The 22079-nt window shown below is 51.4% G+C and overlaps 1 pseudogene and 4 gene segments (V, D, J or C); all 5 read right to left on the bottom strand.

The window, feature by feature from the left end:
• Positions 1 to 2138: 2138 nt before the first annotated feature.
• LOC120616818 (immunoglobulin heavy variable 1-3-like) lies at positions 2139 to 2622 on the bottom strand. The segment is given in 2 exon segments: positions 2139 to 2457; positions 2540 to 2622. Coding segments are annotated over 2 exon segments (363 nt in total).
• Positions 2623 to 6607: 3985 nt separating this feature from the next.
• Positions 6608 to 7154, bottom strand: LOC120616813 (immunoglobulin heavy variable 1-46-like). The segment is given in 2 exon segments: positions 6608 to 6980; positions 7063 to 7154. Coding segments are annotated over 2 exon segments (363 nt in total).
• Positions 7155 to 8477: 1323 nt separating this feature from the next.
• LOC120616810 (Ig heavy chain V region MC101-like) lies at positions 8478 to 11365 on the bottom strand. The segment is given in 3 exon segments: positions 8478 to 8663; positions 10820 to 11127; positions 11212 to 11365. Coding segments are annotated over 3 exon segments (540 nt in total).
• A 1521-nt stretch (positions 11366 to 12886) lies between these two features.
• Positions 12887 to 15421, bottom strand: LOC120616808 (immunoglobulin heavy variable 3-7-like). The segment is given in 4 exon segments: positions 12887 to 13132; positions 13375 to 13463; positions 14889 to 15209; positions 15311 to 15421. Coding segments are annotated over 4 exon segments (702 nt in total).
• A 5408-nt stretch (positions 15422 to 20829) lies between these two features.
• Positions 20830 to 21864, bottom strand: LOC120616807 (immunoglobulin heavy variable 1-46-like; annotated as a pseudogene).
• Between the last annotated feature and the right edge of the window lie 215 nt (positions 21865 to 22079).

Raw genomic sequence — 22079 nt, 5'->3', positions numbered from 1 at the left:
CTCTCCTGTGGCGATACTGCAGTTGCAACTGTCTTAACTAAAACTTTCCTTCCAATTTGATCATTGTTGGAGGACATTTTAAAGTCACAGAGGGAGAACAAAGTGAAAGGAGGCATCAAGTCTCAATCCTCACACACAGGTGATGAGCTGGCTCCTCTTCCATCAGGTGCGTGGCTCCTCGGGACCCAGGAAGGTGGATCCGAGGGCACAGTGACAGGCCAGAGGTTGGGTCTGAGCCACAGCAGCTCATCCCCAGGTCCTAAGACTCAATGGAGTTCTCTCAGATGCACTTAGAATCATCTTCAGCTGGTGCTTTCTCTCTAACTTCCATTTCTTCTCTTAGGAAGGGAGGGGTCTGGACTGTGACCATGTGCCTGCCCTGCAGTGCATTTTAGAATGAGGTAACTGGTCATCTAGGATCACAGGTCTACAGGTGGAGAGGGTTATGCCCCAGGATGCATACACCCAAATCCTCACTGACAGCTGAGTTAGAGATTACACTCGGTACTTTGGACATGATGCTCTTCGGTATTTTGGGCTTCAGGTCATGCTTTAATGAGTCAGCTTTGGGGATGTTGGGATGTGCTTAGTGGAACTGGCCTGTGGGATGGATGTGAGTATTCGGAGGGCTGTTTCACTCACTCTCTGCTCGGAAGCTGTGACTGTTCCAGGGGAAAAGGCACGTTGCCATTCCAGGACCATTAGACATCTTGAGGTAAATGGCTTCCTGTTTTATCTGAGGGAATCCTAATAGAGCCACAAGTGTTCACACCAGAGCGAGGCTGAGGAGATTAGACTCTAGAGGAGAAAGCAATGTGACCGGTGATGTGAGGTGACTTCCTCCAGGCTGTGGGGCTGGAGAAAGGGGCATGAGTCTGGATGTAAGGAAAGCGGCTCTTGAACCAGGAAAGACACAGAAGCAGACCACTGTCTGAGTTTGTTCAGGCTGCAGTAAGAGAACAAAACCTTCTGAGTAATTTAATGTTAACAACCATTCCCTTCTCAAGGTTCAGGAGGTGGGAATCCAGGATTGAGGTGCCAGCATGGTCACCATTGGGGAGGATCCTCTTCCTGGGTCATATCTGGTTTGCTCTTGCTGTGTCCTCAGGTGGAGGAAGTGACATGCATGGTCTCTGCGGCCTGATTTAGTCAGGTGCTAATCCACTTCATGAGAACTCTGGCCTTGTCATCCAGTGCCTTCCAAACACCCTACCCCCTAACAAGGTCTTTTGTGGGGATAAAATTTCAATATGTAATGTTGAGGAGCACACGTGTTCAAATCCAGCCCCCCTAAGCCTCTGAGCATCTGTGGTCCTGCCAGCACCTTGAAGTCTGTCTAGGGAGACTGACTTTTTGCTCTGACCTCCAGACTGTGAAAGTCAATGTGTGTAGACTGTACTCTGAGTGTGTGATAATGTGATTCAGCAGGGACAGGGAAGTCACAAGGCTGGACGTGGGTCCCACATCATCAAAGGTCTCCCCATGGTGCTCCCCGTGTGTGAGGACAGCAGTCCTGCCCCAGGGACAGGGACAAAGGAGGCTGTGGTCGGAGGGGAGGAGCCTCTTCAGGAGCTCAGCCCTGCAGGAGAGAACTGAGGGGGACTGTGCTAGAACCTGGCTCACCCGTCACCATGACTTTGCTACCAGGAGTCAGGATTGTCCTCCCAGAAGGTCATGGGCCTGGTGCTGGACCTCAGACTGGGCAGTAGGAGTTCACCCTTCAGTCTTTATACTTACCTATATTGAAGCATCATTCCCTTTTCAGAAACAGGGGAACGTGGGAGGAATGGCTGGGGGATCTGCAGTCCAAACCCTGAATCTGACACCAACACGTAATCCCAGACGATGCCTGTACTAACTCCCTCATCCAGAGACCAGGGAGGTGCAACTGTGCCCTCTGCAGAAGCAATGACAAATGATAAGGACCTGTCAGGAAATGGTGACCCTGCATCTTCCTGCAGGACACCTGGACTCGTGACACCTTTTCCTGAATGACAGATGAGCATTTGAGATCTTCTTCTCCATCTCTGGTACCTGACGCTGTATGAGAACTTCAGGGGAATAATTGTTCCCTTCCTTCCTGAGCCCCACACAGCTGCCCTCTCCCTCAGGGTTTCTGTCACTCTCAGGATGTGGGTCGTCACACTGTGTCTCTCGCACAGTAATATGTGGCCGTGTCCTCAGGCCTCAGACTGCTCAGCTCCATGTAGGCTGTGCTCCTGGACTTGTCTGCGGTGATGGTGACTCGGCCCTTGAATTTCTGTGCGTAGCTTGTGCTACCATCATTAGGGTAAACCCATCCCATCCACTCAAGCCTTTGACCTTGTGCCTGTCGCACCCAGTGCATAACATAGCTGGTGAAGGTGTATCCGGAAGCCTTGCAGGAGACCTTCACGGAGGCCCCAGGCTTCCTCACCTCAGCCCCAGACTGCACCAGCTGGACCTGGGCGTGAACACCTGTGGAGAGGAGACAGCAGTGTGTGCAGAGCCCTGACTGGCCCTCGTGCCTTTGCCAGCCCAGGACTGGGGATCCCCTTACCTGTGGCCACTGCCACCAGGAGGAGGACGCTCCAGCTCCAGTCCATGCTGAGGGTGGTGCTGTCAGGGCCTCTGTGGCAGAAGGTGTGATGGTGGGTGTTGTGAGGACACAGACATGTCCCTACTTAACCTAGTGCACCTCGGCTCATTTGCATATTCATGAGGTAGAGTATTCATAGCTGAATTCTTGGCCCCACCTGAGAGAGAGTGAATGATACAAGGACCATGCACAATGGGCATTTGTGGGTCCAGTCCCAATTCTTGTTGGAGACATTTGTTATCTGCCAGGGCCCTGATCTCTGTACACAGTACTGGCCACTGAGGAGCAAGTCTCACAAGACTTCTCCTCACTGTCCACCTCCTTTGTGTGACACGGAGACACTGGAACTGGTTCTAGGCTCTTAGTGAGAATGTCTCATTCCAGGGTCAGAGTGTCTCCTAAATGCAACACCTAGTGATTTAGTCAACCATCCTTGCCACCAGCTCCTCACTACTCAGAAGACTAGGTGGCCTAGATCTGCTCCTTGTGTGTGGTTCCTATTGCTTTCATGAGTTTGGCAAATGGTCTTGACAGAGTAGGACATTGCTGTTTCTTCAGCATCCCTGTCTGACTGTTAATTAAATGTTATGAAAGGAGGAAGCCCCAGACCCTCAGAGTCAGGACCTACCCACTCCCTCTGCACCTGCTACTGGAGCTGAAGCTGCTGCTTAGTGGGTCCTGAGCGCCCCCTGCACTGAGTCATCATCCTGCAGGAGAAGGCCCTGTGTGGGCTCAGGGACATTGACTTTGCAGTGCCTGCCGTCTTGAATTTCTGTGCGTAGCTGAAGCTGAAGTTCTTGTTTAGTGGTTCCTGAAGCTGAAGTTCTTGCTTAGTGGGTCCTGAGTGCCCCCTGCACTGAGTCATCACCCTGCAGGAGAAGGCCCTGTGTGGGCTCAGGGACATTGACTTTGCAGTGCCTGCCGTCAAGGATTAAATGTCTGTGCCCTGACATTGGGATGTTCCCTCAGGAACACCATATGCATCACCTCCGGAAAGAGTGAATAGGCCTCAGTCACCCCCCACTAAGCTGCAGGGAGTCCCCACGCAAGAGCTTTGTGAATCCACCAGGAGCCCTTTCCCTGGGGCAGATGGACGCACTGACACAAACAGCATTCCCCTGAGTATGGAAGCTCTTGAGGGTTTGGGGACTCCAGTGTCCTTTAGTTCCCTCGGGTTGAAGGTGACATTGGAAAATCGCTGCAAACACAGACCATGGTATTTGATGGACAGTCTACTTCTACTAGTCTATGAATTAGATGCACACAGCAGAGGTTCCCACAGATGTCACCTTTGACCTGTTACTAGATGTAGGGATCTAATCTCACTACGTGTAAGAGACACCTGGACAGATAGAATTGACATGAAATCGCTGAATGTCATAATATATTCGAGTGTCACTCAGGAAGCTGGAATCTGGAGAGTACAACAGATGACGACGAGTTAGATCTCAGGTGAGGTCATATTTGGAAAGGGAATCGGTCCCCCTGGCTGGACTCGAAAGGTGCATGTGTCACCTCACTCCAGGACCAGGTGCTGTCACTCCTGAAACACGAGCCAACTCATGAGAGCGCTCTCTCCCAGGGGAAGCTGTGAGCAGGCGAGAGGAGATGCAGGAGTCCTGGCTTCCAGAATGCACAGGGACACGAGGTCCACGATCATGTCTGATAGGCACTGGTCTCTGTGTGAGGATGTCTCGTAAGCGCTGCTGTCAGGAACGTGTGCCTGTGTCGACAAACCAGGAACGTGATGAACATCCTTCTTGTCAGCAAACCTGCTCACAGTTAACCCTGGGATCTCGCAGTATGTGAACTGTACGCCCACCACTCATGTGGTGAACCCTCACACGCAATTGACAGTACTGGAGAAGGACTTTATCCAACAGAATCCGTACCATAGAAGACAATGAATAGAAAGAGCGATATCGTTCATTCTCTCCAGCATTGAGACTGCAGTGAGGAGTCAGTTTTTGCCCTGTGGGGAGGGATACTCACTGGGAATTAAGGTCTCTGCACTTTGAACATGGACTTCAAGCCCCCACAAATTGAGAGAAATAATTTCTATCATTTAAGCTGCCCAGTCATTGGTGTTTGTGATGGCAGCTTGAGCACACGAGACAGACTGTGGTGCTGAGAAGTGGGTGCTGCTGGAACAAGCACCGAAGTAGGTGCACATGGACGTGGAAGCAGATGATGGGTAGGAGGTGGGAGACTTTTAAGTGCCTGCTAGAAAATTCCAAGCTTGCTGAGAGAGGAGTTACAAGTGATTGTGTGGAGAGCTCAGAGACAGGACGGGAGAGCCGTGGAGGAAGCTCCCGCACTGAGAGAACACGCACACAGTCACGAGGACACGGTGGTTGGAGGGTCAACATGGGAGACCTTTTGGTGAAGTGTCAATGGAAATGAGAATAGGTCATGGGTTTTGGAGGAGAGTGACCTTGTCACAAAGTTTCAGAGAATTTGGGTGGCCAGGTATCGGGCGAAGTCTAAGGTAGAGCTGTGCGCAGTGCAAGTGTGTATTTAGCTCGGGGATTACTAAGCTAAAGACGGGGTTGATTAGTTCCTTCTTTGTAATGTTTCCAGTAAAACGTGATAGGACAGTGATGGATCAAAGACAGCAATATGAATCAAATGCCTCTCAGAATGTGGAGTTGTGAAAAACGGCCAGTCCTCCGTAAGCCAAAATTGTGGACTATGTTCTGAAGAGGGCAGGAAAAGTGTTGCTAAAAACGTTTCATAAAAAAAAATCTAAGTCCTGGCCTGGGGGTCTCATCGGCCATCTCAGCGTCAGCCAGTGAGGGATGATTCCAGCAGAAGCCACTTTGAAATGAAGGGGAGCAGAAGGTGGGGTGGAATGACGGGAGATGTCAGACTTCATGGATTTTACTAAACAGGATCATAACCCACACGGTGGTGAAGAAGCAGGATGTTGAAGAAAAGGGCAGAATGACCTTGGAGGAGACTCAGAGGTGATCAGGGAGGATTCTCTGGTCAAGACCTGGGCCATCACGTCAGTGTAACGGGTGACACGGCCTCCAATCAAAGACTTTGGATTGACCAGCACCTGGCAGTGCCTGGGGGTGCGACTGCCGCCCAGCAGAGAGACTGTCGTAGAGTCCAGATGGAGGTTTCCACCCTTTGGCGGCCCCTCCATCGTATTTAGGAAGCACATAAGTCATCAGGTTTTATAGGTTCACAGTTGGAGAGAACGTTAGACTCAATCTGAATCGTATGTCAAGTCCCACCAATAACTAATGAGATGATATTTAGATGAGACTTTGGACCTAAACTTTAGAGTTGGTGCTGTAACTAGTACTATATTTGGGACAGTCGGGTTAGATTTAATGTATTTAACATGAGAGAAAGACATGAATTTTGGGGTCCACTGGTGGAATATTATGAACTGAGTTCGGTTATTCAAAATTCATGCCTTGGAGTGTGAATTCTCAGTGATGGTGTTTAAATAGGGTATTGAGGAGGCTTGAAAACTAAGTGAGGTCATAGTGTGGTGGTCCCACCCCACTTCCTGCTTCATGTGTCCTTGATGTGTCCTCATGTGGGAAAGACATGCATGCTCTCTGGGGCCTCATTTAGGAAGGATCTCGTCCCCTTCATGGGGACTGTGCTCGCACCACCCAGCACCTCCCAGAGACCCCACCTCCTCACACTGTCCTCTGTGGGGTGAGTAATTCCACATGTAAATATGGGGAACACACGTGTTCAGACCACAGCACACCCCCAAGATTCTGGGCACATGTGTTCCTGCCAACACCTTGATGTCTGTCCAGGAGACTACTCAACCTAACTCCCCTCATCCAGAGACCAGGGAGGTGCATGTGTGCCCTCTGCAGAAGCAATGACAAATGACAGGGACCTGTGAGGAAATGGTGACCCTGCATCTTCCTGCAGGACACCTGGACTCCTGACACCTTTCCCTGAATGACAGATGAGCATTTGAGATCTTCTTCTCCATCTCTGGTACCTGACTCTGTGTGAGAACTTCAGGGGAATCATTGTTCCCTTCCGTCCTCAGCCCCACACAGCTGCCCTCTCCCTCAGGGTTTCTGTCACTCTCAGGATGTGGGTCGTCACACTGTGTCTCTCGCACAGTAATATGTGGCCGTGTCCTCAGGCCTCAGACTGCTCAGCTCCATGTAGGCTGTGCTGGTGGACTTGTCTGCGGTCATGGTGACTCTGCCCTTGAACTTCTGTGCGTAGTCCGTGCCACCATTATTAGGGTTAACGCGTCCCATCCACTCAAGCCCTTGTCCTGGTGCCTGTCGCACCCAGTGCATATAGTATTCAGTGAAGGTGTATCCGGAAGCCTTGCAGGAGACCTTCACGGAGGCCCCAGGCTTCCTCACCTCGGCCCCAGACTGCACCAGCTGGACCTGGGCGTGGACACCTGTGGGGAGGAGACAGCAGTGGGTGCAGAGCCCTGACTGGCCCTGGTGCCCTCGTCAGCCCAGGGCTGGGGATCCCCTTACCTGTGGCCACTGCCACCAGGAGGAGGACGCTCCAGCTCCAGTCCATGCTGAGGGTGGTGCTGTCAGGGCCTCTGTGGGGGGAGGTGTGATGGTGGGTGTTGTGAGGACACACACAGGTCCCTACTTAACCTAGTGCTCCTCGGCTCATTTGCATATTCATGAGATAAAGTATTCATAGCTGAATTCTTGGCCCCACCTGAGAGAGAGTCAATGATACAAGGACCATGCACAATGGGCATTTGTGGGTCCAGTCCCAATTCTTGTTGGAGACATTCGTTATCTGCCAGGGCCGTGATCTCTGTACACAGTTCTGGCCACTGAGGAGCACGTCTCACAAGACTTCTCCTCACTGTCCACCTCCTTTGTGTGACACGGAGACACTGGAACTGGTTCTAGGCTCTTAGTGAGAATGTCTCATTCCAGGGTCAGAGTGTCTCCTAAATGCCACACCTAGTGATTTAGTCAACCGTCCTTGCCACCAGCTCCTCACCACTCAGAGGACTAGGTGGCCTAGATCTGCTCCTTGTGTGTGGTTCCTATTGCTTTCATGAGTTTGGCAAAGGGTCCTGACAGAGTAGGACATTGTTGTTTCTTCAGCATCCCTGTCTGACTGTTAATTAAATGTTATGAAAGGAGGAAGCCCCAGACCCGCCGAGTAAGGCCCTACTCACTCCCCCTGCACCTGCTACTGGAGCTGAAGTTCTTGCTTAGTGAGTCCTGAGCGCCCCCTGCAGCCGAGTCATCACCCTGCAGGAGAGGGCCCTGTGTGGGCTCAGGGGCATTGACTTTGCAGTGCCTGCAATCCAGGATTCAATGTCTGTGCCCTGACTTCGGGATGTTCCCTCAGCGACACCATATGCATCACGTCCGGAAAGAGTGAATAGGCCTCAGTCACCCCCCACTACGCTGCAGGCAGTCCCCACACAAGAGCTTTGTGAATCCACCAGGAGCCCCTTCCCTGGTGAAGACAGACGCACTGACACAGGCAGCACTCCCCTGAGTTTGGAAGCTCTTGAGGGTTTGGGGACTCCAGTGTCCTTTAGTTCCCTCTGGGTGAAGGTGACATTGGAAAATCCCTGCAAACACAGACCATGCTGTTTGATGGACAGTCTACTTCTACTTGTCTATGAATTAGATGCACAGAGCAGAGGTTCCCACAGATGTCACCTTTGACCTGTTACTAGATGTAGGGATCTAATCTCACTGCGTGTAAGAGACACCTGGACAGATAGAATTGACACGAAATCACTGAATGTCATAATATATTCGAGTGTCACTCAGGAAGCTGGAATCTGGAGAGTACAACAGATGACAACATGCTAGACCTCAGGTGAGGTCACATTTTGAAGGGGCATCGGTCCCCCTGGCTGGACTCAAAAAGTGCATGTGTCATCTCACTCCAGGACCAGGAACTGTCACTCCTGAAACACGAGCCAACTCATGAGAGTGCTCTGTCCCAGGGGGAGCTGAGAGCAGGCGGGAGGAGACTCAGGAGTCTTGGCTTCCAGGATGCGCTGGGACACGAGGTCCACGATCACGTCTGAGAGGCACTGGTCTCTGCGTGAGGACGTCTTGTAAGCGCTGCTGTCAGGAACCTGTGCCTGTGCTGACATAACGAGGAAAGTGATGAACATCCTTCTGGTCAGCGAACCTGCTCACAGTTAACACTGGGATCTCGCTATGTGTGAACTGTACGCCCACCACTCCTGTGGTGAACCCTAACACACCATGGACTGTATGGGGAAGGGTTCTTAGGAAGTGTTAGGGATAAATGAGACTGTAGGGTGAGTCCTCATCCACTGGACCTTGTGGCTTTATGAGAAGAGGGGGCAAAAGAGACACATCTCTCACTTTCTCCAGCACGTGAGATTGCACCTAGAAGTCAGCTGTGTGTCTGTCAGGAAGGATTCTCACCAGGCATTGATGTATCTGGATCGAACACCTGGACTTCCTGACCACTACACATGAGACAATAAATTTCTGTCATTTAAGTCGCCCAGTCATTGGTGTTTGTGATGGCAGCTTGAGCATATGGGACAGTCTGTGGTTCTGAGAAGTGGGTGCTGCAGGAAGAAGCATCGAAAAAAGTGCACATGGACATGTAAGCAGGTGATGGGTAGGAGGTGGGAGACTTTTAAGTGCCTGCTAGAAAATTCCAAGCTTGCCGTGAGGGGTGTTACAGGTGATTGTGTGGAGAGCTCAGAGAGAGGACAGGAGAGCCGTGGAGGAAGCTCCCACACTGAGAGAACACGCACACAGTCACGAGGACACGGTGGTTGGAGGGTCAACATGGGAGCCATTTCAGTGAAGTGTCAATGGAAATGAGAATAGGTCATGGGTTTTGGAGGAAAGTGACCTTGTCACAAAGTTTCAAAGAATGTGGGCGGCCAGGTTTAGGGCGATGTCTAAGGTAGAGCTGTGCGCAGTGCAAGTGTGTATTTAGCTCGGGGATTACTAAGCTAAAGGCGGGTTGGTTGGTTCCTTCTTTGTAATGTTTCCAGTAAAACGTGATAGGACAGTGATGGATCAAAGACAGCAGTATGAATCGATTGCCTCTCAGAATGTGGAGTTGTGAAAAAGGGCCAGTCATCCATAAGCCAAAATTGTGGACTACGTTCTGAAGAGGGCAGGAAAAGTGTTGCTAAAAACATTTCATGAGAAAAATCTAAGTCGTGGCCTGCAGATCTGATCGGCTATCTCAGCGTCAGCCAGTAAGGGACATGTAAGAAGTGACCAGCATATCCAGCGTGTTCCCTGACCCCTGGCTCACCATGGCCACAATGAGGTGTTTAGCTTGATGCTCAGTATATGTTGGTCCATCAGGATATTTTCTTTCAACAGGTTTCTGAGTTCTTAGTGGTACCCATGGGTCAGCAGGCAGCAGTGCCCCGACCTGACACAGACCTGTCCTTCAAAAGTGTCTGTGTGACATTGAATCATAAGTGTGCTTCACATGTAGGGTAAGAATGTCACTTTAGACTCCCTGATATAACCTGCCTGGGTGTCCATAAATGGAAAGACGTGTTAGAGGGATGATCGGAGATGACGTGGGGACAGGTGAATGTACATAATCCCTTGTCTGTGACTGGCTGGGCAGAGGCAGGCAGATTGAGCTGGGCTTTAGCTCCATGGAGCAACCCGATTGAGTGAAGAACTAGAGGGTCATGTGTTGTAGACAGGACAGAAACGGCATTGGGTAGAGTCCTGGGGGGCTGATCCTACTCCTGTGGCCATGTGTCCTGTCTGAAGGGAGGGCTCATGTGGGGACAGTGTGTGACTGTGGGAGCAGAGAGCCTGAGCTCAGCACACAGGAGTGTGCACCGTGCCAGGTCTCTCTTTGTGCAGGTATTTTCCGGACATAGGGAAGAAGACAGCCCTCAGGATGGTCCCTCTGCTGAGACATGAAAACAGACACATAGAAAACTGGTGAAGGAAGGTCCCCAACCACCAGTGATATGTCGTCTACAGACAGACAAAGTGCGTTTTCATTTTAGTCTGCAGTGAGAATAGAAGAATTTAGAGCCACGTCGAAAAGTCAGGGTTGTCCCCGTGGGCGGTTGAGAACTTTGAGAGGAAATCCCTGCTCCCAACAGGAAGCCCCTTGCTACATCCCTGTGCACCTGCTGCTGGCCTGGTCTGTGCGTGCTGTGCTTTGTGTGACTTGAGCGCCCCCTGGAGACCTGTTCGGCCCGTGCAGCTCCCCCTACTGTCTCCCTTGGGGAGGTTTGTGTCTGGGCACACACTGAGGTCCCCTCACTGTGTCTCTCGCACAGTAATACACGGCCGTGTCATCGCTGGTCACCGAGTTCAGTTTGAAGAAAACCTGGCTCTTGGAGGTGTCCCTGGTGATGCTGAGTCGGGACTTAAGAGCTGGGTTGTAGTATGTGCTTCCACCACTCCATATACCATCGACCCACTCCAGCCCCTTTCCTGGAGCCTGGCGGGTCCAGTACACATCATAGCTGGTTAAAGAGAACCCAGAGACGGTGCAGGTGAGCGAGAGGGTCTGCGAGGGCTTCACCAGTCCTGGGCCCGACTCCTGCAGCTGCACCTGGGACAGGACACCTGGGGACAAGGAGCATCAGTCCGGTCAGTCACATGCTGTCACAACCATCCCACAGACCCCTGTCTGACATATGAGACACTCACCTTGGGGGGCTGTCACCAGGCACAGGAGAAGACCCCACAGTCTCATCTTCACCTCGACCACAGCGCTGCTTCCCCAGAGACCTGAGCCCTGTGTGAGGAGAGAACTGTGAGCGTCCACAGCCCAGACAGGTTTTACCCTGGGGCTGGAGGAGGAATTTGCATGGGGGCAGCCTGCTCCTCATAAGAGGGGAGGGACTGGGTCAGGCTCCCTGGCGTCTCTGGGGCCAGTAGGGTCTCTTCTCTTAAATCTACAGCATCTCAGCCTGTGATGGGAGAGCAACTGGTCTCTAAGATGCATTAAAAGACGTTAGAGAAAATCCAACCCTTTCTAATATAAGAGTGAATGATGGACTGGTTCAGAATATTGTCATTAAAAAAACTTGTGCATATTTCTCATAATTATTGAAGCGATTTGCATTATGTCCAGGCACATTCAGGTCACCAACAGATTTAATACATTCACAGTTCCTAAATGTGTGTTAACATAATTCCAGTCAGATAATATTTCTATGTCCACTTTGTTGTAACTATAGCCCCAAATAAAACACAGTTCTTTCAAATCTTCCACATCCTTTAAGCGCAGATGGCTTTACTCTGGTTTATGCCACTGCCTGAAACCCTCACCAGGCTTGCAAACCCCTCATTGTTGATGCTGAGCGTTTTATATGTGGTTTGTCCTACTTTTTGTTAAGTAGTAAATTGTCTTTACCTAGTCTATATGAACTTCTTATAAGATATAAATTTTGATTACATTTTGCAATGTGGAGCTTAATGTCAATTTTCTTGAAATAGAAGTTCAAGGATAAAAAATATTTATGTGGATAGAGACGAGCATACTGTTCTTTGAAGATCCGAGCCCTCCATGTCTTAGCTAAGAGAGACTTGGCTCATCCAAGGTCCCGCATATTCTGGTAAATTGATCTGTGTCATGCCTTCTACCAGTGCCACACAATCCTGAGTATTGTAACTGTATGACGAGTGTCTGCCAACGATCAGAAACTCATCAGAAGTAATGAAAATAACAAAATGAGTTGGCAGACGGGCTGTGGACAACCTTGTCTCCATGTCTGTCCTCTGCCTCCGTCCCAGGGAGCGCGCACCCTGCTCTCAGGACTTGGGCTTCTCCCTCCTTCATCCTGATGGAGGGCAGGGGCCCTGTGGGTGTCAGTTGCGGGGTCGTTGGTGTCTCAGATACATGTGCTCGTGACCCGCCACCCTCCTCACTCCCCACCGTGTTCTGATCCCCATTTGCAACATGGATCGGAGATCTTTGAAGCTGTCCCAGGGCAGGGCTGAGCCTGTCCTCTCTCCTCTCTGCTCAGGGGGGAGCCTGAGGCTGAGCTCGGGGTACAAGGGCCCCTGGGCAGGTGTCAGACCACAGAACACCACACCCTGAGAAGGACACCACCTTTGTCCCCCATTTAGGACAGGAAGCACTGACAGTCCCTGATGAGGCCACACAGAGAGCACCAAGCTGTGAACAAAAGTGTCCACTTGTCACCGAGCCTTCCCAGATGGCGGGGCCCGATCACACAGCCAAAAGTGAAGGCAGGCTGTTAGGGGTGTCTCTAAGTCCCCCTATCAGTACTAGACCTTCCTGTTCATGGTGCCAATTGTTTGTTTTCTTTCAAGAGATATCGGTCTGGTGTGGCCATAAAAAAGACACAGGAGCAGCTCAGGCAAAACAGTTTATCACGGTCACAGTTCCTAGAGACAGGAGCTTAGATGCCAGCAGGGGCCACAGGGAAGACACCACGGTGTCAGGAGACACATACCGAACGGAGAAGGGACTATGGGCCTGTGCTTTACTGGGGTTTCCTGGTAATGAGGTGAAGGTGGTGAGGAGCTGTGCCTGACTTGTGTGAATCATTTTATTGGGCTCAGAGCTGGAGGTGGTTCTCCAGTTGCCTGGCTGCTGGGCCTGGGATGACGAAGGCAGAGGAGGATCGTGACCCGGGATGTGCGGGCAGAGATAGTCCGGTGCCCTGAGAGGTTAGTGTGCATGTGAAAAACGTGTGCCCGGCTAGAACCTGTGCTGTATCTAAGAACTGGTGACGTCATGAGGGGAAATCTCTCCCCATCCAGAAATATTTGTAAAGTTGTTAAAACAGCATAATATAGAGATGGTAATAAAATACATAAACACACAATTCAGAGACTAACCTTATGCGTTCTCCACAGCAGGACCTTGTCATAGTCTGTTCCCATTTCATACAAGAAAAGACTTGTGTCCTTCACCTCCAGCATGAACGCTGGGGACAGGCCTGGGACACACAGTCATCCTCTCAGGAGCTCCTTGTTAACCCTGAGCACATCATGAGCGAGCACACGCTTCCTCCCCAACTCTGGGTTCATCTCCCCACTGTGTTTCAGCTCAGGCGGAAGCTTTCATACTGGGTGTGAGTGTGGGGGCCTGTATCACTGAGTGATGGGTGGGGCTTCTATGGACGAGTGGGTCCGGGCTGTGAATTCCTCTTCCAGTAACACGATTCATTTCTATTTGATAAAGGAGAGAAACCCATAGTTATCCGGGAAACAATGTGGGTGCAGTAGAGAGTCTCGCTTCCCTAATTAGATCTGAACAGCGAAGATGGCCTGTAGGATAGAGTGATCAATCCTTGTTCAGTTTGCATTAGAACTTCTGGGAGTCCGCATGAGGTCTGGGCAGAGAAATGCTCTTCAGAGTCAAGAGGATGCCATGTCTGTGGGAAGCTCAAAGTGCTCCTTCCTCTACAGACCAGGAACCAGAGAGAAGTCGAAACGCACGGGTCCCTCACCTGAACTCTCTTCACTCTAGTCACAGCACCTGTAGCTACCTTCTTACTGGGAGCATTCCCGGATGTGGGGACGATTTAGGCAAAGACTGTGATGGAGTCTGAAGACACAACAGCAGAGCGACTGTGCAATGCCGGGGCCCAGTGCAGAATCATAGGAGGGGACCCATGTCAAAAATTAAGAATGAAGTGACAGTGAGGGCTCAGCGTGCCCTTCCGAGTAATGCGCGATTCCTGTTCTGTGTCTCCTCACTCAATGGCTGGACAATGACTCCGGCATCTCCATCCTGATTCTGCACAAGAAAGCGTCTTTTCACTCTGTTTATAAACTGGGCTCATGCCACCAGAGATCCTGCTTCAGGACTGTGGAATGATGGGTGCCCTGTGTTCCTTCCCCCATGGGGAATCCTTTCTGAGTGATGGGCCCATGTGGGGACAGCATGTGCCTGTGGGGGGCAGAGAACCTGAGCTCAGCATACAGGAGCCTGGACTGTGCTGTGTCTCTCTGTGGGGAATGTTTCCCAGCCACAGTGAGGACGAAACCCTCAGGTGATCTCTGTCAGGAAATAAAACAGGACACACAGAAGGTGGTGAAAGAAGGTCCCTAATCACCAGTGTGTCATCTGCGAAAGAATGTTCACTTCTTCATTTATTGTCTCTAGTAAGACTATTTCAAAGTAGAGCCACAAGGAGATACAAGAATTGCCCCTGAGGCAGCTGAGAACATTGTGAGGAAATTATTTCTCCCAGTAGGACTCCGTTTCACCCTTCCTCTGTACCTGCTGCCAGGCTGGTTTCTGTTCTGTGCCTCGTGTGACCTGAGCGCCCCCTGGTGTCCTGATGCCCCTTGCAGTACCTCCTCCCATCTCCCTCAGGGAGGTTTGTGACTGGGCTCACACTGAAGTCCCCTCACTGTGTCTCTCGCACAGTAATACACGGCCGTGTCCTCAGCCTTCAGGCTGCTCATTTGCAGATGCAGTGTGTTCTTGGCGTTGTCTCTGGAGATGGTGAATCGGCCTTTCACGGAGTCAGCGTAGTATTTCTGACTTCCATCATTCCATATAGTGGCCACACAATCCAGCCCCTTCCCCGGAGCCTGGCGGACCCAGCTCATGTGGTAGCTACTGAAGGTGAGTCCAGAGGCCACACAGGAGAGTCGCAGAGACCCCCCGGGCCGCACCACGTCTCCCCCAGACTCCACCAGCTGCACCTCACACTGGACACCTGTGAACACAGACACGTCGGGGTCAGGAAAATGTCACACGTCCGTGTTCCTCACTCAGACCCACTCACGTACGCAGTGTCTCTTGTTCCCCATCAGTCACCTTGTAAAACAGCGATGAGGAAAACCCAGCTGAGCCCAAACGCCATGGTGCGGCGTGCGTGTTCAGACCTGATCCCGGAATGGGGACTCCTGGGAATCGCGGGGCTGGGCTCCTGTCCCAGAGCTGCAGACTCGGGGCTGGGGTGGCTTTTATCAGCAGAGGGGCCCTATTTGCATGTGCTCTGACTGTATAAGGAGCTCTGGGCCTGGGGACCCACAGAGAGGGCAGAGACCCAGAGCAGACATGGGTGTATTTGGGCACATGGTGGCAATAAGAACATTTGGTAAAATATGACCTTTATTGTGACGCGTGTTACTTAAATACTTAGCACCAACATCTTATTTCATTTTACTCATGCACATAAGTCATGGGATGTGATATCATTTACCCGCATCACAGGTGAACAAGGCCAAATAGGACCACATAGAGCTTGCTGGGGTCGAGAGCGCACATGTGTAAGAGTGTACTCATGTGTCTGGCCCTGCACGCTCCCCACTGCACCCCACTGATCCCCTGGGTCACCTCCAGGACAGAGTGGACGTGCCCTGTGAGGTGCAGGTCTCCGTCCTGCATGAGCACGTGTGGGATTTGCTGCCTTCTAGTGCTAACCGAGAGCACGTGTGAGAACCAGGGTCACAAGTGTATTGCAGGCTCCTGCCCCATCTGAGAGTCACTCCCTGTGCCTCTAACTTTCTTAGTTCACTGATGACTGCACTTGTACGGTAGACGTCTTGCTGTGGTAGAGCTCTGTCCGCCACAGCCACGCAAGGATGACGTGTACAGTTGGAATCGCACGCATACACATGATGTGCATGTTACATCCTCAGCATCGTAATTGGAAATGCAGTGTGTGGTGTGACGTGGGCTCACACGGGTCAGTGCTGAGTCTCCTTCCGATGAGTGCGTCCACCTCCGTGTGAGTCCGCGCACCTGCTGATGGGTGCTGGAATGTCCCCAGTACCTGGGTTCTACAAAAAAAGCCAATTCTCAGCCTGTAGAGACCTGAGAAAATGTTCTTATTCTTACAACACACAGCCACAGTGACAAGCAAGCTGCACTAAGTGCAAATGTGTAAATTCCCTTCAACACATCATGCAAGTGACATCACAGAAAGCTGCACCCTGACGTCTGGATTATCAGGTGACCTAGACAAATACGGGACCAAGTTCAGCCTGCCCATGTGATAGGTCTCCAGAAAGCACAAGCCTACAAAGTACAAAAGATTAACTAGAAACAGTTAATCATTCAAAAAGCCAGTGTCCTGAATATCAGGGAGCACTTCCCCGGTGAGGGCACAGAAGGCCGTGTGTGAACCAGGAAGCGAGACCTCAAGATGCTGTGTCTATTGTTGTCTTTACCATGGATTCGTCTCCCCCAAGACTGTGTGAAGTAAATTCCAGTTGTCTCTCTCAGCCGCTTCATCTCTGTTACTCTTTCATAGCAGCTCACATGGACTATGAAATCAGTACAGAGAGATGGGGGTGCTGCTGTAACAGATACGTAAAAAGTGGACGCTGCATTTGAACCGGGCAGGGCAAAGAGGCTGAATGCATCTTGAGCTGCCTGTTAGAAGAAGCCTCCATGCTGTGGAAAGGCCTTTAGAGGAGGATCCGGGGGGAGCTCAGAGAGAAAGACGGGAGCCGGGGAGCAGCCTCAGTCTTCGTGGAGGAAACCTCAGCCATCCTGAGCAGACGCAGAAATGAGGGTGACGACAGCCATCGTGACGGGTGCTCAGATGGTGCCGGAACCTTCTTAGTGGATCCTGGAGGGAGGCGGTCCTTGTTATGGACGGTGGGGAACTTGTGTGACGTGTTTCTCCTGCTGTTCTGTGGAAGGTAGAATGAGGAGAAGGGAATTGGACACTCAGCTGAGGCTCTTTCTACAACAAGGGAGGCAGGTCAGGCTCCGCCCCTGACGGCTCGTGGTGAAGGACAACAGAGATGAGGCTAAACTGTTCGCATCATGTACGTTTAATCTTTTACATCCTCCACGATAACAAGCACAACCATGCTTCCTGACACAAACGCCACGCACAGTGTGTTTGTCCTAAGGAAGCCATAACTTCTCTTTAGAGGATGCCCCGTGGACAGGCCCAGCCGCTGCTCCCCGAATCCTATCACATGGCTGGTGCTGGGACCACACACCTGTGAGCCTCTCCAGCTGGGACTGGGCACAGCAGAGACACTGGGATGGCTTATTGCTGGGTTTCTTGTACGTTGTCAGGATGACAATTTTGAGGGAGGATGTGCTGGACCCTCCCCGCACTGCAGTGCGACTGGAGAACGTCACCCTCCCAGCTCTCCCTCTGCCTGCTCTCAGGGTCGGACTTGCACTGGGGCCTGACAGCGTCTGCAGCCTCCCTGAGCCCTCAGCATTTTCTCTACAAGTGTGGATGTTTCAAAATGAAACAGAATGGAATGCTCAAACAATAGTAATCTGCCGCTGAAACTGCTTTTCGTAAGGCCTTGACCACAACCCCTTCTGTAAATGTCTTTGGTGACATGAACCTGCTTCTACTGATAAACACAGAGTGCTGCAGACAACGGTCAGTTTCTTGTGGAAACACGGCCGGGCTCCACTGTCCATTTCTTCAGTCACCACTAATCCAGGTGTTGCTGTCAAGGTATTGTCCTGGGTTTGTTATAATGTGTCAGCCATGTTCTCTAACTCAGGAATTTATCCTAAATAACCTGATGTGGGCTGAACCAAACACACCCGAATGGCATGGATTCCCTGATGGACAGCAGCTTCAGGGATTCCAGAGACTTTAGACTGGCCGTCCTTGTGGCTTCCCCAAAATCCTGAGTCCTGCCCAGTGCTTCCCCTCCATTGATGGCACCCAGATCACACAGCACATCTGAGGGTCCCATCTGCAGGTCCTCCCCAAAGCACCCCTGCAGGTGGTGACTCCGGGATAGTTGGAGCTGCACCAGGTGCGTCCTCCATAGCATCTAACGTTTACCAGACAACTTGTCCACTTGGCTATGGATAGTCGTTTGTCTTCCCAATGTGTCCACACTGAGGACGACAGGGCTGTGCAGTGCAGTGAGGAGGGGGAAAGTCCCATCTGCCTCTCCTAATGTGTCTGAAGCTGCCAACCTGAGCTCCAGGTAAAGCTCCTGAGTCGTGAGAATTCGAGCATGGACACCACACTCACTATTTTTAGGGACCAAACTAAGGGAAATGCAAGGAAAAAAATTCTAAAGGGAAAGAGAGTGGATTAAGTAAAAGAACGCAGGACCCGTGCTGAGACATGTTGGTACACGTTTGACATCACGAGAGTTAGAGGTAGAATCCAATGGGTTTTATATCCTGAAAACGGCCTGGTCTCTACCATGGCCTGAGAAGACCCAAAAGTATTATGTGTCAGGGACACCACCAGGGTCTCCTGTTTGAGTCTGATTGGAAAGGATTCAGGGGTGTCCCCGGAGCGTTCTCAGGACTCTGAGCCTGGTGAAAACTGCCAGAGTCACTTCTGACTCTGTACGTGACTATTTTGTGCAGGTCTGAAATGTGTCCCTTATTACAAAGAAAAAAATCCAAAACACTGCGTTGTGCATTCAGAAATGTCAGGGGTGTGCAGAGAAGGATAAATATAAAAGGTTCCCTTGGAAACTGCGACATGGATGGAAGCCACAGATCACACAGGAAACCAGCCCTGAGTCTCAATCTGCACGAGCTGCTGAGGCTGAGACACAAGTCCATGGGATTTGTGTGCCCCCTGCAGGACCTGACCCACTGTGTCCTGAGCACACTTTCCTTCAAAGCCCCACAGAGAAACAGAGACTCGCCCGGTCCCTCCTCTTACCCAGCATTCAGTGGTGCGTCCCTCCCGGTACAGGCATATTGTCCCTCTTGTGCGAAACACGTCCCCTTTAAGTTACTCCCATCAATGGAGCTTGCCCTCTGCCCCTAGGCCACAAGTCCCCAGCAGCCTCTGCTGATTCCAGCAGTGTCCCTGACTCTCTGCTGTGGTGATATTTAATTGCAAGGGTCTTAACTAAAACCTTCCTTTCAGAAACGGCAATTGTTGGAAGACATTTTTCAAGTCACAGAGAGAGAACAAAGTGAAAAGAGGCGTCAAGCCTCAATCGTCTCCTGGCAGGACACAGGTGATGAGTGGGCTCCTCTTCCATCACATGGCTCCTCAGGACCCAGGAAGGTGGATCCAAGGGCAGAGGACAGCCCAGAGGTTGGCTCTGAGCCACAGCAGCTCATCCCCAGGTCCTAAGACTCAATGGAGTTCTCTCAGATGCACTTAGAATCATCTTCAGCTGGTGATTTCTCTCTAACTTCATTTCCTCTCTTAGGAAGGGAGGGGTCTGGACTGTGACCATCTGCCTGCCCTGCGGTGCATTTTAGAATGAGGTAATTGGTCTTCAGGGACAACAGGTCTGCAAGTGGAGGGGATTCTGCCCAAGGTGCATCCACCCAAATCTTCACTGACACCTGAGTTAGAGATTACACTTGGGAATTCGGACATGATGCTCTTCAGTATTTCGGGCTTCGGGTCATGCTTTAATGAGTCAGCTTTGGGGGATGTTGGGATGTGCTTAGTGGAACTGGCCTGTGGGATGGATGTGAATATTCGGAGGGCTGTTTCACTCACTCTGTGCTCGGAAGCTGTGACTGTACCAGGGGAATAGGCACATTGCCATTCCAGGACCATTAGACGTCTTGAGGTAAATGGCTTCCTCTTTTATCTGAGGCACTCCTAATACAGCCACAAGTGTTCACGCCAGAGCGAGGCAGAGGAGATTAGACTCCAGGAGAGAAAGGAAGCAGCGTGACTGCTGATGTGAGGTGACTTCCTCCAGGCTGTGGGCATGGAGAATGGGGCATGAGTCCGGATGTAAGGAAAGCAGCTCCTGAACCAGGAAACACAGAAGCAGACCACCGTCTGACTTTGCTCAGGCTGCTATGGAAGAATATGAATCCTGGGTTTTATATCAGCAACATCGCTGTATTTCCCACAGTTCTGGAGGCGGCAATGCAAATTCAAGGTGCCAGCATGGTCACCACTAGTGAGAGCCCTCATTGGAGTTTGTATCTGGCAATTCTCACTCTGTCCTCATATGCGGGAAGGGGCACCCATGGTCTCTGTGGCCTCATTTTGAAAAGATCTGGTCCACTTCATGGGGACTCTGCTCTCACCACCCAGCACTTCCCAGGGACCCCACACACTAACAGAGTCCTCTGTGGGGTTAGTAATTCCACATGTAAATTTGAGGAGCACACGTGTTCAGACTACCGGCACCCGCCCAAGCACCAAGACATCTGTGGTCCTGCCAACACCTTGATGTCTGTCCAGGGAGACTGACTTCCTCCTCTGACCTCCAGACTGTGAGGAGGCAATGTCTGTAGACTATACTCCGTGTGTGTGGTACCATGATTGAGCAGGGACAGGGAAGTCACACAGGCTGGACCTGGGTCGCACGTCATCAAAGGTCTCCCCACTGTGCTCCCCGTGTGTGAGGACAGAAGTCCTGCCCCAGGGACAGAGACACTGGGGGCTGTGGTCAGAGCGGAGGGCCCTCTTCAGGAGCTGAGCCCTGCAGAAGAGAACTGAGGGGGACTGTGCTAGAACCAGGGTCACCCGTCACCATGACTTTGCTACCAGGAGTCGGGATCATCTTTCCAGAAGGTCATGTGCTTAATGCTGGACCTCAGACTGGGCAGTAGGAATTCACACTTCAGTCTTTATACTTACCTATATTGAAGCATCATTCTCTTTTCAGAAACAGGGGAAAGTGGGAGGAATGACTGGGGGATCTGCAGTCCAAACCCTGAATCTGACACCAACACTTAATCCCAGATGATGCCTGAACTAACTTCCCTCATCCAGAGACTAGAGAGATGCATATGTGTCCTATGAAGAAGCCATGACAAATTACAGGAACCTGTCAGGGAACACTGTCCCTCATCTTCCTTCAGGACACCTGGACTCGTGACAACTTTCACTGAGTGCCAGGTATTCCCATGAGAGTGTCACTTATAGTCTCAGGTTTCTGTCTCTGTATGAGGAAGTCAGAGGACACTGTTCCCTTCCTTCCTCAGCCCCACACAGCTGCCCTCTCCCTCAGGGTTTCTGTCACTCGCAGGATGTGGGTCATCACACTGTCTCTCGCACAGTAATATATGGCCATGTCCTCAGGCCTCAGACTGCTCAGCTCCATGTAGGCTGTACTGGTGGACTTGTCTGCAGTCATGGTGACTCTGCCCTGGAACATCTGCACGAGCTTGTCTCACTATCTTTAGGATCAATTCTTTCCATTCACTGAAGTCCTTGACCTGGTGCCTGTCGCACCCAGTGCATATAGTAGCTGGTGAAGGTGTATCCAGAAGCCTTGCAGGAGACCTTCACGTAAGCCCCAGGCTTCCTCATCTCAGCCCAAGACTGCACCAGCTGGACCTGGCCATGGACAACTGTGGGGAGGAGACATCAGTGTTTGCAGAGCCCTGACTGGCCCTGGTGCCCTCATCAGCCGAGGGCTGGGGATCCCCTTACCTGTGGCCACTGCCACCAGGAGGAGGACGCTCCAGCTCCAGTCCATGCTGAGGGTGGTGCTGTCCGGCCTCTGTGGGTGAAGGCATGATGTTATGTGCTGAGGACACAGACAGGTCCCTACTTAAGCTAGTGCACTGTGGCTCATTTGCATATTCATGAGGCAGAGTATTCATACCTGAATTATTGGCCCCACCTAAGAGTGAGTCGATGACACAGGGATTATGCACAATGGGCATTTGCGGGTTCAGTCCCAATTTCTTT

This window comes from Pteropus medius, unplaced genomic scaffold (assembly GCF_902729225.1).
Source record: "Pteropus medius unplaced genomic scaffold, Ma_sr-lr_union100, whole genome shotgun sequence".
Classification (NCBI taxonomy): Eukaryota; Metazoa; Chordata; class Mammalia; order Chiroptera; family Pteropodidae; genus Pteropus; species Pteropus medius.
This window is presented reverse-complemented; position numbering and strand designations above follow the sequence as displayed.